This window comes from Mustela putorius, unplaced genomic scaffold, assembly GCF_011764305.1.
Source record: "Mustela putorius furo isolate JIRA1106 unplaced genomic scaffold, ASM1176430v1.1 tig00537350_pilon_pilon_pilon, whole genome shotgun sequence".
NCBI lineage: Eukaryota > Metazoa > Chordata > Mammalia > Carnivora > Mustelidae > Mustela > Mustela putorius.
This window is the reverse complement of record NW_025422471.1, coordinates 9,965,001-9,980,082: the sequence shown is the minus strand read 5'-3', so window position 1 is coordinate 9,980,082 and position 15,082 is coordinate 9,965,001. Positions and strand designations below refer to the sequence as shown.

Here is a 15,082-nt window from a genome sequence, read left to right as displayed (position 1 = left end):
CACAGTTCTTTCAACTTGTGCTAGTCAATATCAAAGAGCAGATTTATATAGTGAAAGTTCTGTCTCTTCTGCTTTGTAGGTTCATGTAAGCAAGCATTTATTAAAATATTCATTCATCAAATATTTATTAAAAATCTACTGTTTACTAGGCTTTGGAAGTAAGAAACATGAAAATACAAAGATTGATTTCTGATTATTTAAAATAGAATCATGGCACTTTAAATGCTTTAAAATTAAACAATTTTGTGGCTACTTTTCTACCTTGTGAAAGGGCAAGTGGATGTTTGGAAGAGAGATGAAAATGTGTTTCTGGGGAAATGAATTAGGTAACCTAAATTTAGTCACAGATCTAAGCCACATTTTCCATTTGAACTATATCAATTAATAAAGCTGGTGTTTTGATCTCCTTTTGTCTGATTCCTTTGTCATATTATTCACTGGGTTCCAAACTCAGAAAGGTAAGATGGACGTTATTATTTTTGGTACAAGGTAATGAAAGGTACAAAAGCTGGGGACCTCAAGGATTGGATACTTTCTTAGTTGATTATGAATTTGAGAGAAGACAGGGAGTTATTTATTAGCCCTGAAGACCCAACATGGTGTGTCAGAAACCATGTTCACTTTGCATATATTATTATCATTTCATTTTTTCAGACAAAAGAACTGAGACATAGGGAAGTTAACTTGTTTGAGGTCACAGTATATAAAATGGAAAGAGCTGGGATTCAAACTCAAGTTGTTCAAATTCTGCACGTTTAATTTCATCTCCATACTACATCTCTGCAATGGGTATGATTCTGAATGATATTCAGACATTAAAAACAGAAAATAAAAATAATTATTATCAAATCTTCAATGACTACTGGTTTTAAGTTCATTTGGTAAAGTGTAAATGTTTTGGAATGTAGAAATGTTTAAAATATAAATTCTTATACTGATCATTAAATTACTAACTAAGCTTGTTGTTTTTTCTTTCCATTATATATTAAAAGATTTAAGGTTAAGGAATAAAAGGGAAGAAAGAAAAGATGCAGTGTGATGGGGGGGTACTCAGTTTCAGAGGAAAGTAAAACCCAGTGTGAACAGCAGCAGCCCCTGGTGGTCTAAGGGGAAAAAATAGTGTATCTATAATTATGGGGTAGAAATATGTTTTTTAAAAGAATATATGTACATATTTAGCCATTTGACTCAGTTCTCAACCCAACACATTAAAAAACAGATGCTTTAAAAAATGATCTGTTGGCAAGATGCTTGTTAAAATTTTATCAGTTGAAATATTAAAATTCATTATGAATTAATTAACACATTATATAAAAATAAAATGTTTTTGTTTCATCATTTTACAAAGTACTATAACCAGTGGTGATTAACACTGGGAATTTTGTGTGTCTTACTATGTGTTGCTCAGAAAGAAACTGAATTTATAGGATTACCACTAAATTGATGACATTTTCTGTCTTCACTCTTGAATTCAGTTGGCAGATGTTTTTGAGAACAAAAAATTCCATCTTATTACAAAACATATTAAGCAGGTTTTCCTGCCAGGCATGTCTGACATGATGTTTATTGCCTAGACCAAATCAATCCCCTTAATAAGCCATAATATATGCCAGAAAGTACATTATTTCATACTTAAGGAAAGTTGCCACATGAAACAGTAAGTACTTTGATCTCTCAAGCTCTGCTTCTAATGCATCAGAAATGTACTACATAATCCAATAGTTAGTCATATTTATTTATACTCATTTAGTACATAAAAAACCCTACACTTTGTTAATCTTAAATTTTTAGGCCTGGATTCTAGTTTACTTCTGCCGGTCTGTAATAGATATTTACAAAATTTGAAAGGAGAGTTTGGCTTTTTAACAGATTCCAGAAGAAAAGAAAACGCAAATATTTAAATATATTGGGAAAATAAAATGGTTCCAGAGAGTAAACATTCATTGACTATAATATTAAAAAAATTAAATTTGGTTGCTAAAGCACTAAATAGAAATGACTCCAGTGGCCGTAGTACAGAAGAGAACAGATACAGAGAAGATGGGATATTTATTAGCCTTCACCAATATTTTGAACATAACCCAAAAACATCAAAAACATATTTTTTGAAAGAAAGCTTCAGTTTATCAGTTGGCTGTTTCTGAACAATTGCAAAAATTCACATAAATGCTGAAAAAATCCGTCAGAAAACTAGACACCAAATATCTCTCATGCTAAGGAGTAAGATTTTTGATGGATGTCAACAAGCAATCAAGCCATAAATATTTGAGTATCTTCAATGTGTAATGCCAGACTTTGCCAAGATTCTTACTCTGTAAATGTCTCCTCCACATTTGGATTCTTCCTTCTGTGGCCATGTAATTTCTTCCCCCTTCCACTTGCAGCATTTTTTTTTTCCTTCAACCTTCTGGGTCTAATCTCTTTTCTTCCTATCACCACAGCCCACAATTAAGTCTCCTCTGGAAGAGATATTTAAGCAATTCTATCCAGGTATCTCTAGACTAAGGCCTAGTCTTTTTGCTTTGGTCTCCCTGCAGGGTATTGGATTCTAATGAGTGGGTTTATTATCGGTTTCTGATTCCTCATAGTATGCTCTGTACTACTGTAAATACTACATCATTTCTGTTTATTCTTAGGGAATGACCAATACAGCATGCTCAAAGATCTACAATATTATGGGGAGTGGAAATACATGAAAGATAAATGTTAATAATATTACAAAACAAAAACACAAGAGATATCTCAGACAGCAAATGATAAATTTCACATAAGTTAACCAGTCGCAGTGACTTCCATGAGTCATGGTAAGTGATTACGATGATACGAAAAGGTGAGATTTCAGTTGGGCCCTACAACATGGGCAGAATTTGGATGGAGGGAAAGAATAGGAAGCAAAATTACACAGCACAAAGGTGTACAGCAAAGAACATGTATAGCAGCCTGGTTCTACTCTATGAGCAAGGGTGCACAACAGAAATAGCAGTAGTCAGCATGAAACATTTCCGTTTTCACCAATAAACATACTACCTTGATGACAGAGTTTAAAAAAAACAAACAAACCAGGATATCTCACTCTTATAGATTCAGATGCAAAGGTATAGATCAAGGTATTAAATAAATCTTGAGAAACTGACTTCGTATCATTAATTTTCATAATGTTTTCTCAGTCACTAGAGTAGGTAGGGGACCAACACTGTAATTTTTGTTTGTTTTGGATTGTTTCAATGAGATTCCTCACAATCAAGTAGCATACTTTAATGAAGCAGAACATATTAAAAAAAAGTAGTAGTATGGGATTTTAATCTTGGCTCCAACACCTTACTTACCAAATAAAAATTTATTATGAAGACTCTCTTCTGAGCTCTGGGGATATAATAGTGAGCAAAACAGACTAAGTCCCTGTCCTCATGAAGCTTATATTAAGAGTTATGTTATTTTGGGGAAATTACTAAGTTTTGACTCACAGTCTTCTCATAGAAAATTGGATGAATACTAGTGATCCTATTAAGAGAGAGTGTGTATATGTATATATACATAATGTAATACATTTGTGTGCACGTATTACTTGTTATAAATATGTATTATATATTAATTGTTCATAGATATTTATTAAATAACTATTATTTAATATCTAATAACTGATAAAAATCTATTAATCATCACATGTCACTTATGTCATGCTTTTATAATAATTGTTTTAATTTTCATATTTCATGTATATATTTTGTTCCCAACTGTAGAACAACATGGTAAAAAGCAAATGGAGAAAGAATCTACAACTAGAAGTCCTGGTTTCAACACTTAGTTCCACCATTTACTAGTTATCTGCTCTCTTAGACAAAAATGAGCCACCTGTGCATCAGTTTCCTTACCTATAAAATAAGGATAAAGCTATTTGATCTACTTACCTCATGGGACTGTTCCAAAGACTAGATGATCAACTTCAAAATGTAAATAGTTAAGAAGTATAGAAATTTATGTTAATTTATCCCCATCACATATCATGCTCTGTGTCTGAAAATTACACTTTTTGGAGACATGTTTTGGAAAGGAGAGTACAAGAAGTTACTTCTTGAGTGGATCAAAACTACCTAAGAATTAAGGCATCTTACACAACATGAATCATTCGTCTCTTTCTCCACCACAGGATCACACCTTACTATCTAGAACTATGTCTGAAGAGTACCAGCTTAACTGCTATTTTGCACAATTCTAGAAGATTTTAAGAGAAAGGGTATTTATTAAGGAAAAATGACATTCATAACTAAGACTATCAGGCATATAGTTGTATTTTCTAAAAGTGTCTGTTTTTGCTTTAAGTGCTTTCAATGGGAACTGAGACTGATGAGTGAAATGGGACGAAGAAGAAAGAAGCAAAAAGACATGTAAGGAAAGAAGCAGAAACGGCAGGAGTGTAAAAGAGATAGCAGAATGAAAGAAAAAAGACAAAGGGAAAGAGAGATCCTAAAAATGAAGCAAAATAAAAAGATTTTTCTCCCTTGATATAAGAAGAAAAACAGAGGCAGAGATAAATGAAACAGATTTTGTTTCATTTGATTCATCCATTCAGATAAATGAAACAGAAAAAAGAAAATGCACACATACAAGGAACAAAAGCAAAATACCCACACAGTGGTGACAAGAGAAAATAGAAAAGGAGATATAAAACCTACAAGACAGATGTCAGAAATAGATCCATATTCTGTATATATCATAGGCAAATAAAATAAACTTTAAGAAGAACAATACATAGAATAACTTTTTGTTGACATTTTACATAAGCACATGAGTTTTCTTAATGATGTGTATATTTCAAAAGCTTTTACAATTCATTTTCAAAATATGGATATCAGAATTCTTTTTAACTGTCCTAAGAATGGTAGTTGACAGACTGGATCATATAATTAGAAAGCTTAGGACAGCCGATAAAGAAGGTAACACCATGACACCTATGCAGCCATACGAAAGAAACACGGTAACATACCTACATTAGAACAAGCAAGCTACTTATTGATTCCAATGTAATCACTGTTTTTGTTTTTCAAAAAATATATTACATAGCGAGATGCTTTTCAGAAATTTAAATACTGCATTCTGACTAACTTTAGCTTGAGTTACTGTATGATGAGCTTTGGGTATTCTCAGTCTGGATACTGAGATGAGGATTTTTTTTGGGGGTCATGAGGATTTACATGCTGCTTTCGTACTATTTAACTACCCTAACTTACTCAACAAACCGACCTATAGTCTTGAAAGTTTGAAGTGTAATTCCCAAAAGTATAGGGATTATGCAATGAATGAGAATGAAGAAAATAACTCAGAAAGTTACATATTCCCCTCAAAGATGGTATGAAATATTTTATTAGTAAACTTTTTTAAAGGAAGTGTACAAATAGTTCAAACTGATTAATTTGAAACTTTACTATTATCCTACAATATAATTTATAAAGTGTTAATTTGTCTATGCTTAAATGTTCTGAATTGCTCACTTTTAAAGAACATATCAATTTACTATTTTACTTACCTAGTAGCATTTTTGACGCGCTTTACTATTAAATTCTATTTATAGGACCCGTAATAAGGGCTTTGAAAATTGCATAAATATGTCTCATATATACAATACACAGTATGTATATCAAGCAGAATGTGTCAAAGTTCAAATAAAATTGTTTGTGCCCCCTACGAATTAGAACTCCTTGGGCAGCACTGCTGTAACGATCCCATGCTGCTAGCATTACAAAGTGCAAAGGTTCACTGGGTAAGAAAAGAGCAAAGGAGAGAGTTCCCTCATTACACTATCCCTAAACTATTCTAGTTTAAATATTTATTAAGATATTAATTACTCTTCCTCCCTCCATCTGCCTTCGGAAGTTAAGCTGAAACACTGTGGATGGATGGTTGCTCATAGGAAAAGAATGCATAAAAACTATCACCACACAAGATGAAGACCAATGTTTTGTATGGAGCATTCATAATTGCTTTGAAACTTAAGTAAAATATCACACTGAAATAAGGATGTATTTTGTAATTCTGAACAAAAAAAATTTCACCCAAGTAACAACCATGGGATATGAATGGCTGAAAATTAAAGAATTAAGTTTCTTTTAAAAAAAATAAAATAATAATTATGACATACAATACAAATATAGTAAAAGAAATAGTGAAGGAGAGTAATAATCTTATTACTTACTCTGATATACAGCTGCATCATCTCTTTTTCCCTTTGGGGGTTACGATACTTTTCATAGAAATCACGTCGCTTCTTTGTTTCTTTAGAGACTTTATCTTTTCTTTCCCGTTTTTCTGCTGGTTCATCTGAACTCTCAGAAGATGACTGTACATGGATCTTTGGCTTTTCTACTTCAATATAGTTTTCATTGGGATTCAGTACTATTACTCCATATCCCTCCTGTTTTGAAAGCAAAGAAGGCAGCATAATTTAATCTTAGAAACCATCTCAATTCATAAAAAAAATCTGCAAAATTTCATAGTAAGTAATTTAATATAGTTGTATAGTCACTAAAGTATTTCTTTATAAAAGACTATAGTTCTACTTTTTCCAACAAAAAGTTATTTAAAATTGTTTGCCTGCACTGTTTGTGTTAAATAGATTATTTGTAAGAATAAGAAGACAAAATTGTAACACAAAGATTGCCAAGGTTATATTTTTTTTATAAAGTACTTTAGATCTCTCAGAAGCCCCCAAGTAATTGAAATAAATTAACAAATAACAAGTACACTTTCAAACCACATCAATATTTAAATACCTATTTTGAAAAAACAGCCTCTTTGAAGCTGAAGTTAAAATTCCACACCCTATTTTGTTGGATTCTCTTTCCTTTACAATTGTACTTTAATGAGCATTTTTTATTTGTTTGAATTCCAGAAAGAATAAGCAATTAAGGAATAAATGTGACCTAACATTCTACAGATTTACATATCTATAATAGCAGAAACATAATAATCAACCTGTGCAGTTGGTATTTTTTCCACCTCTCTTCTTTCAGGAGGCCACACAAATCATAAAACAAAATAATGTCCGACTGTAAGGCATGGGAGCAATTATTTAATCCTAAAATTTCTTTCATTTTTAACCACCATAAAAATTTCTCTATACTGGGGGCCAGTACTAGGAAACAAGTCCCAAAGTCTGAAATACAGCTTACTGAGCTATTATACCTTCTCTAAAGTTTTAAAAATATATTTTCCTGTCTGACAATTCTAGCAAGGCAAACATTTCTATGGTTAGAATTGGGAAAACTTTTGGTATTTATATTAAGTTATAGCTGATGGAATAATCAAACCGTGAGAAATTAGAGAAGAATAAACAATTTCCACTAACAAGCATGTGCAACATAAATTTGTGAAGCTATTAATATCTTGTATTTTCTATTCACTTCTGTACTGTGGGTGTCCCAATTTTGCCTTGTAAAATCCTATAAGGTCATATTTTAAAAGTACTACATTACAATAAAAACACATAAGAGCTATGGAAAATAAAACTTGAAAAATATCATTCTTACTGAAAAAGAAAACTCAATACTTTTTCTAAAAGCATAACTGTAGAACTAATTCAAGTTTAAAATTTGTTTTTTGCCAAATTGACCATAATAAGATGATTTTTTAAAAAGTGATTGCAGTAATAATAGAGTAATATTAGCATTGACTCAATTATCTTATTTTTAAGTATGCCACACTGCTGCATGTAGTTGGTTTTTTTAATGGTCGATTTCACAATCTACATAAAAACTTCATGGGGTTTTTCAAGTTTTGCCCCCCAGTTGATATGATTGTCTAAAACTATGATATGGTTTGCAGATTGTGAAGTTCATTAAAGTTGTGATTTTAGTGATAGTACTGTTAATTAAGATATAGTTGTCTTGCACACATGAAAACTATATAATGCCAAACTGATTAACAAAATACCATATATTCTTTAATACATGTTCAAGTAAAACTTTTAAACAAATACCTATTTTATGAGAAGTTATAAAATATTTTACAAATTTAAAAACTTAAACGTTCTACATCAAAGCATAAGATAAACGGTTTTTTGGGGGGGGGTTCTCTTTTTAAGTATCTTAGCTAGTAAGTCAAAGTTTTACCAACAAAAGATATTTTATTTGGTCCTGCTTTATTCTAATCTGTATAGCTATTCAAAAGTCTTGTAATTCATTGTGATCACTGTCAGGTAGACAGATTGTCACTTGGTGATTTTCTACAGTTGGACACACTTGACTAGTTATTAAAATCACATTTGAAGGAAGTTCCTACCCCTCTTCCTTGTGCCTCTTACAACTTTTCACGCCCTTCTCAAATTTCAGCTATAACTTCTCCTCCCACTAAAAGTTAAGTTAAAGAACACTGTTGCACTCTGCTAAACAGGGTGAAATAGAGGCATTCATACACTGTCTCTGGTGTAAGGAACATAGTCAAAAAAGGTCACCGTAGGCCAAAAAGAAAATTGCCTCCTTACTAGATTCTGTACCATGAGTAAGTGGTCTCCTGTCATGTTTCTTCCCTGCCTTCTCTGAGTGAATTGAACTTTAAACACACACACACACACACACACACACACACACACACACAGTCTCTCATACTCACACATGAGTTAGAAGTAGCAAACCCAAAACAGGATCTTAGAATTCTTAGAGATGAATATAGTGATATACTACATGTTAATGATATTATGAAAAACATCAAACTCAATGTAAGAAAGTGAAACTTTAATAAATTGATAGAATGTGAGCATCACCTTTGTACCATAAAGGAATTCCAAATAAAGGTAAACACTTTAGACAAAGTTTATACCCACTAGAATTATAAAATTTTTGGCCTAATTTTTAACTTAATCACTAGATACAGTATTTCTCATAATACCACGTTAATTTAAGCAGAAGTTTTTACTTCAATTTTGGAAATCATTGATTGAAAAATTACTGCACCTACTTGATTTTCAATGGAGTCTGAAATTTGATGTGTCCTATCTAAATAAGTATAAAAAGCAGACAAACATAAATCATCAAAGAAGTAGTGTTTGTCTAAGTTATTGATTATGTAACTGAAAATTACATGACTCATTTGTCCAATTTTATAAAGACACAATATCAATTTTTCACCAAGGCATCAACTAATGAAAAATGATTCTATTTTAAAATTACCACTCCATAAATCAATTAAAGAATTTTTAGCATTTAGATTTCAACAATGAATGCTGCTCTTTAAATACCTGAATTATTTAGAAAATATTTTATCACTTAGATATTTCATACTGCCAATTTAATTAATGGAATAACAATTAAGAAATATTCAGGAACATTTCCTGCAGAAATGAGAGCTTATATTAATAAATGTCTTTGTTACAAATTCAATTACCATTCTGTGAAAAACTTACATTTTTCAATTAAAATTTTCCTGATAAATTAATTAAAGCGATATTCATGGAGACCATTAATAACCACTTTATAATGAAGAAGAGAAAACTGGAGAAACAAAATAAAGTCAACTATCCCACTTATATATGCTCTAACTATAGATATTAGAAAAACTTCATCTTTTCTTCCTTTTCTCTGTCACATACAAATATTGTCCAAAAATTCCTTTATATAATAAAGCTAAAAAGACTTTTGCCATGTCAACATTAATACATGGAAACCAAGGTATCAAAGTAAATAGTCAAAGTAAAACAAGGCAGATAACATACCAATAGCTAAATTTAACCATATGAAACCATTGAAGAAACCATCTTTAAAAAAAACAGAATAAATGCCATTTTAAAAATTAATTCTCTCTATTTGCAATAACTCAATCGATACACAAAGAAATAGAAAGAGATCCTAGTTTGACCTTTAACAAGTGTACCCATAAAGTTTTACAAAACTTTATAAAACCAGGCATCAGATATAATATCATAAAAGAACCATGTATTGCCACTCTAATGAGGCCTCCATAACTAATGTTATAACCTTAAACATTTTATATGGAAGTATTCTTTTTATATTTAATCATTCATGCTAAATTTCTCCTAAGATGAAAAGGCAGTTCATTTTAAACATACCCAGAAACTTCTGTTATCTTTAAGAAGACAAAAAGACAAAATGATCAAACTGATTACCTAACATTCTACAACTAAATAAACAAAACTTCTGGCATCCTGATTAATGATTTACCCAAGTCAATTCCAATATCCAACATTTCAAGAGACAAAGTATATATAAAGTTGTTAATTAACTCTTATGTTTGAGAGTACAGTCTAGCAGAAGATCAAGAAAGTGATCAAGAGGCTAATCTCTTTCACTTATCTCATTCCATTTTCTATCCTTTGTAGCTGTAACTGTAGTTTCATTTTCGGAACTGGGTTTATAAGGTCTAAAGCATGGAATCTTAATCAGAAACCCTCAAAATTTTATTGCTGGACATAGCAGTTTATTCAGCACAACGGCTCGCTGTGATTTAAAGAGAATGCACAGGACTGCAGGCCTCCTTTACTTTGAAGTCTGTAGATGCACTTACTAATAAATAATAGTTCATTTATCATTCAATCAACAAATGATGGCTTAGGTCAGAGGTCTAAAACAGATAGGTGATGCCAAACACAAAGAACCAAAGAGAAAAACTTGCTTAAGAAATTAAATCAGTACAGAAATGTACTTGTCAAGAAGGTTCTACAAATAGATACAATATTTCAATGTCTGACCAAAGCCAGAATGTATTTTGATCCCAATGGAATCTTACTAAAATTAAAGATTTATCCAAGTTAATTTGCCTATTAAATACCAGTTATAAGGAAAATAGAAAATAGGAGAAAATTCTACATCTTTTCAAATCTCTTGTGGTTGGCTAAATAAAAAATCAGGTGAAAGTGTTCAGCTATGCATATTAACCTGCCAATACTATAAGCCATGTGTGACCAAAGAGGTCAGGGGCCAGGGTAGAATCCTCTGACCTATGGAACTGTCTGTTTTGGTCTTCAGGCAAAGCTCTGTAAAAGATCATTTAAGACAGACTTATCAATCATATTTTCCAAGTTCAGCATTCTATCTGTTTGGTTTGAAAGAAAAAAGGTGCTCATCCTCAAGGGAAATGAAACCCAAAGCAATTTGCCTATAAGCTACATCTACCCATGGCTAAAATGGACAAACCACTGTCCATTCATCTTTTCTGAAAGATGTATGTTGTGTTTATTCTCATCTTTTTCACAACAAGGGTATGTCTATGTCACTGTTGCAACAGCCTAGGTGCAACAGTGAGATGAGGTCATGAAAACCAATCAGAAGTCACTAGTGAAGCGTTAAAGTAAACATAGCTGTTGGAGCTGCAGCTCTGCTTGAAAAATGCCCCCTCCATTATTTCAGCAATTTTCTCAAGACGTGACCTGGGACTGAAACGCCTAAAATGTCACTTGACTCCATTTTCTGCTTCCTCCCAACGTGCACTTAGGTAACAGCACCCTGCTAATATTTTGTAAAATGTTTGTCACAATCATGCTTTAACTTGTAGCTCCCTATATTCTAATGTCGTGTTCCATGGTACAAAAATACCATGATATAGACCAACATAGATTATTCCAGTAAGTTTCCAACTTCAAATAGCTCATCAAGTTAGTCAGTAAAAGAAAACATGCCACAAAAAGTTTTCAGAGGACCACCTGTTGTCTATTATTTTTACATAGCACTTACTCATAAATCATAACACAGGGTAATTAATCAAGCTGTCAAAGAGAAGGTCAAAGGTTATATGGTAGAGTCAGAAGGTCATGCATGGGCTGATAGAGGTCAGGGTCACACTGCATTCCTCATTATCAAGTTGGGATGAGAGACGGCCCAAGCAAACAAAAGTGAAAGCAGATGGAGAAGTGAGTGGATAAAAAAAAAAAAAAAAGAAAATTTCACAAACAAAAAGAAAAGTGAAAGAAGACTGTCAGCTGCCTTCAAGTAGAGAATAGAAGAGAAAAGAAATAACACTGAAATGTGCTCAAAGGAGTTCAAGAACATAAAGAAACTACAGTTTTATTAATTAAATAAGTTGAATATAACTTTTCTTGGTCATTTTATTAGTGCATACTAAGCAACATGAGAAAATATACATTTACCATCTCTATACCTTCTCCAGCTAGTGTGCTCAAGACAAATTAAGGTTACGGCAAAGAGTTCCAAGGATAAAGTATGATTACAAAAAAAGACAACAACAACGACAAAAACAAAACCCACAAGTTACAGTAAGAGGGTTTTTTTTCCTTTATAATATTGTCTCTGCATTACAACATAGATGTGCAAATAGTTTTAGCCACAGGATAGATAATTTTTAAGTATGATACAAAGATATCCACAAATATAAATGCATCATAAAAGTCCTTTTGAATAACAAAACAGTTATAAAATATTCTATTATTATGCTGGCCTGAATCAGATGCAGAACACTGTGCAAAATTAGCTGTCACCCTTTGCTCAAAATCTTTGTTAATCTCATTTTGAATGTTTGCAGCTTTATCAACACATGCATCAATGTCAGCTCCTTGGTTACTGAACCGCTGTAGTTGGAAGAAGATATAATTAAAATGTTTTGGCACAGAAAAGGTGAAATTGTATCTTCCCTTGTTCCCTTAGGAGTCTGTAAAACATGAAGGATATATTGACAAACACACACCCTTGTCTCTAGTTCTGACATCTCAGGTCATCCAAGTGCTATTTATTTTAAAACATTCACTTTGCACTTATCTATATTATCGCCTGTTCTGTTTCTAACTTTTCCTAGGTTTTAGAACACTGTGATGCTTAAACACAATTTTTTCTTCTGATCACCAATATTTTATTTATTAAAGCACTCTATAAATTTACAATAGCATCATTAAAAACATTTACCACTCATTATCAAGGACATACATGTGATTTAATACTACAGCATTATGAAATCTTTTATACTTTGCTTTTCATTCTCATTTAAAAAACAGACATACACCCACACGTTTACACATTACAGTAAAAAGAAGTAACAAGTTACAACTGTTGCCTGTCTATGACAGATCAAAACCCCTAAGTGGGTATAGGAAATCTTAGAGACACACCTCCCTATTACATGGTCCCAAGCAGAGTCGGATGGACAAATTCACCTTATGAAATTTATGTCCTCCATGAAAATTGTGCCTTTATGCTTTAGAGGGCAAAATGAAAGTCCAATAGTCTCTTAGCTTCCCACTAAAATCCTTTAGAAAACTGTGTAAATATCATAGCTATAGATGATAGGCTCAAAGTCTTTCAAAACATTATCACTTGACCTGATCATATATATACCATGCAAACATAGGCTTACGGTTTCAAATTACTCTTAAAATCTGCTTAAAAATTGGGCGCCTGGGTGGCTCAGTGGGTTAAGCCGCTGCCTTCAGCTCAGGTCATGGTCCCAGGGTCCTGGGATCGAGTCCCATATTTGGCTCTCTGCTCAGCAGGGAGCCTGCTTCCCTCTCTCTCTCTGCCTGCCTCTCTGTCTACTTGTGATCTCTGTCTGTCAAAAAAATAAAAATCTTTAAAAAAAATCTGCTTAAAAACTACAGTACATTAATCATTTTATCTTCATATATGCCACCTTTCTCTTTCTTTTTTTCTTCTAATTAAAATAGCATATTTAAAATATTTTTGTTGTTTTTTCAAGAATATATATGAGTGCTTTCCTTGTGGTTCTAGAGTCCACTTGCAAGCATGAGGACATAAAGAAGGACCCCAAGTATTCAATGAGTCAATAATGTGTTAAAAACTGATTCCATACAATGAATACTTAATAAGCAGCTACTATTAACCAAGTGCTGTGCTAGGTACAGTGCTATACCTATGAGTCACCTTTTCTTTTATGATAATGAAAAATACAATGGTTCAAAATCTGTGGGACACAACAAAGGCAGTCCTGAGAGGAAAATATATAGCAGTACAAGATATGTCCATTCAATAGAAAATTCCAAATCGGAATTAAGTACAAATTCCTAAAACCTCTACATGAAACCATTTTATTCTTCAAAAAAGGAGGAAAGCATAATCACAAGACAGTCCTAAAACCAATCTGGCTACACTTTCAAGGATAGTTAACCCTAAATGGTAAGTAAGCTATGCTTGTGTTTGTATTAAGAGTAATAGTTTAACTTACTCCATCACAATGAAAATGCACTGCTTGGGGATGTGTGTGTGTATGTGTGTGTGTGCATCGTAAACATTCAGGTATTTCATTGAGTAAAGTCATTTCATAATCTAAGGGAAAAGCTTCTATACACATTTACCTCCCAATAAACAGGTGCAACTGAGTACAGCTATGAATTTCCCTTCCCACAGTGACCTATGTCAGAAGATCTCCTCATACTTCTGCTAAATAATTTAATTACTTATGAGTTATGGTTTCTTTGTAACCTTTTAAATGACTGACTCATTAAAATGCAAAAATATGCAAAACATGATGTCACCAGGTCAAACAGCTGTGTTGGTAAAATTATGGCTGTGAATGTCCCCAAGAACATGAAAATATTAATAATTTATATTGCTCATTAGATGGCAAAAACTCTTTAAACAGATTTAGAGACAGATTAATTTTATAATCACAAAATGCTACACTACCTCATGGTAACAAATCTTTCTACCATCTGTGACCCTTTGGTGTACATAAAACATATAAAAATTCATAATGGCTTAAAGTTTTTGCATTACAATATGCGTATTCATGGAAAAAAGACATAAGAACCTGGAATACTACAGTAAAGGACTTTGTTTTTAAAAATAACGAAATCACGACTATTCATCAACTTTAATCACAACTTAATTTTCCTTCAAACAGGACAGAGTAATGGCAAATAAGCTATAGGATGAGATAATCAACAAGTCATACCTCTGCAAACCAACATGATAACTGTCTTATGCTGTTTAAAAATAAATGTCATACTATGACTTCAAATCTTGTCCAGAAACTTCTCAGGGAATGACAAGAACTGATGACATTATATAAACAAAGTACTCTCATACTCAAAGTTCAAAATGTCTCATGCCTGAGCTTCACAGTATCATGATGGTGCTGAAAGCAAAGGGCAGGAAAAGATCTCCCCAACTAT

At 32.4% G+C, this 15,082-nt stretch overlaps 1 protein-coding gene across 7 annotated transcripts in view; it reads right to left on the bottom strand.

Moving 5' to 3' along the window:
• The window catches only part of FAM172A (family with sequence similarity 172 member A), a 426,343-nt gene that overhangs the window by 230,114 nt on the left and 181,147 nt on the right, over positions 1–15,082 (bottom strand). For all 7 annotated transcript variants that reach the window (XM_004769901.3, XM_045074532.1, XM_045074534.1 and 4 more), the window contains one exon: positions 6,191–6,409. In XM_004769901.3, coding sequence (XP_004769958.1) covers positions 6,191–6,409 — 219 coding nt within the window. The remainder of the gene's footprint in view (positions 1–6,190; positions 6,410–15,082) is intronic.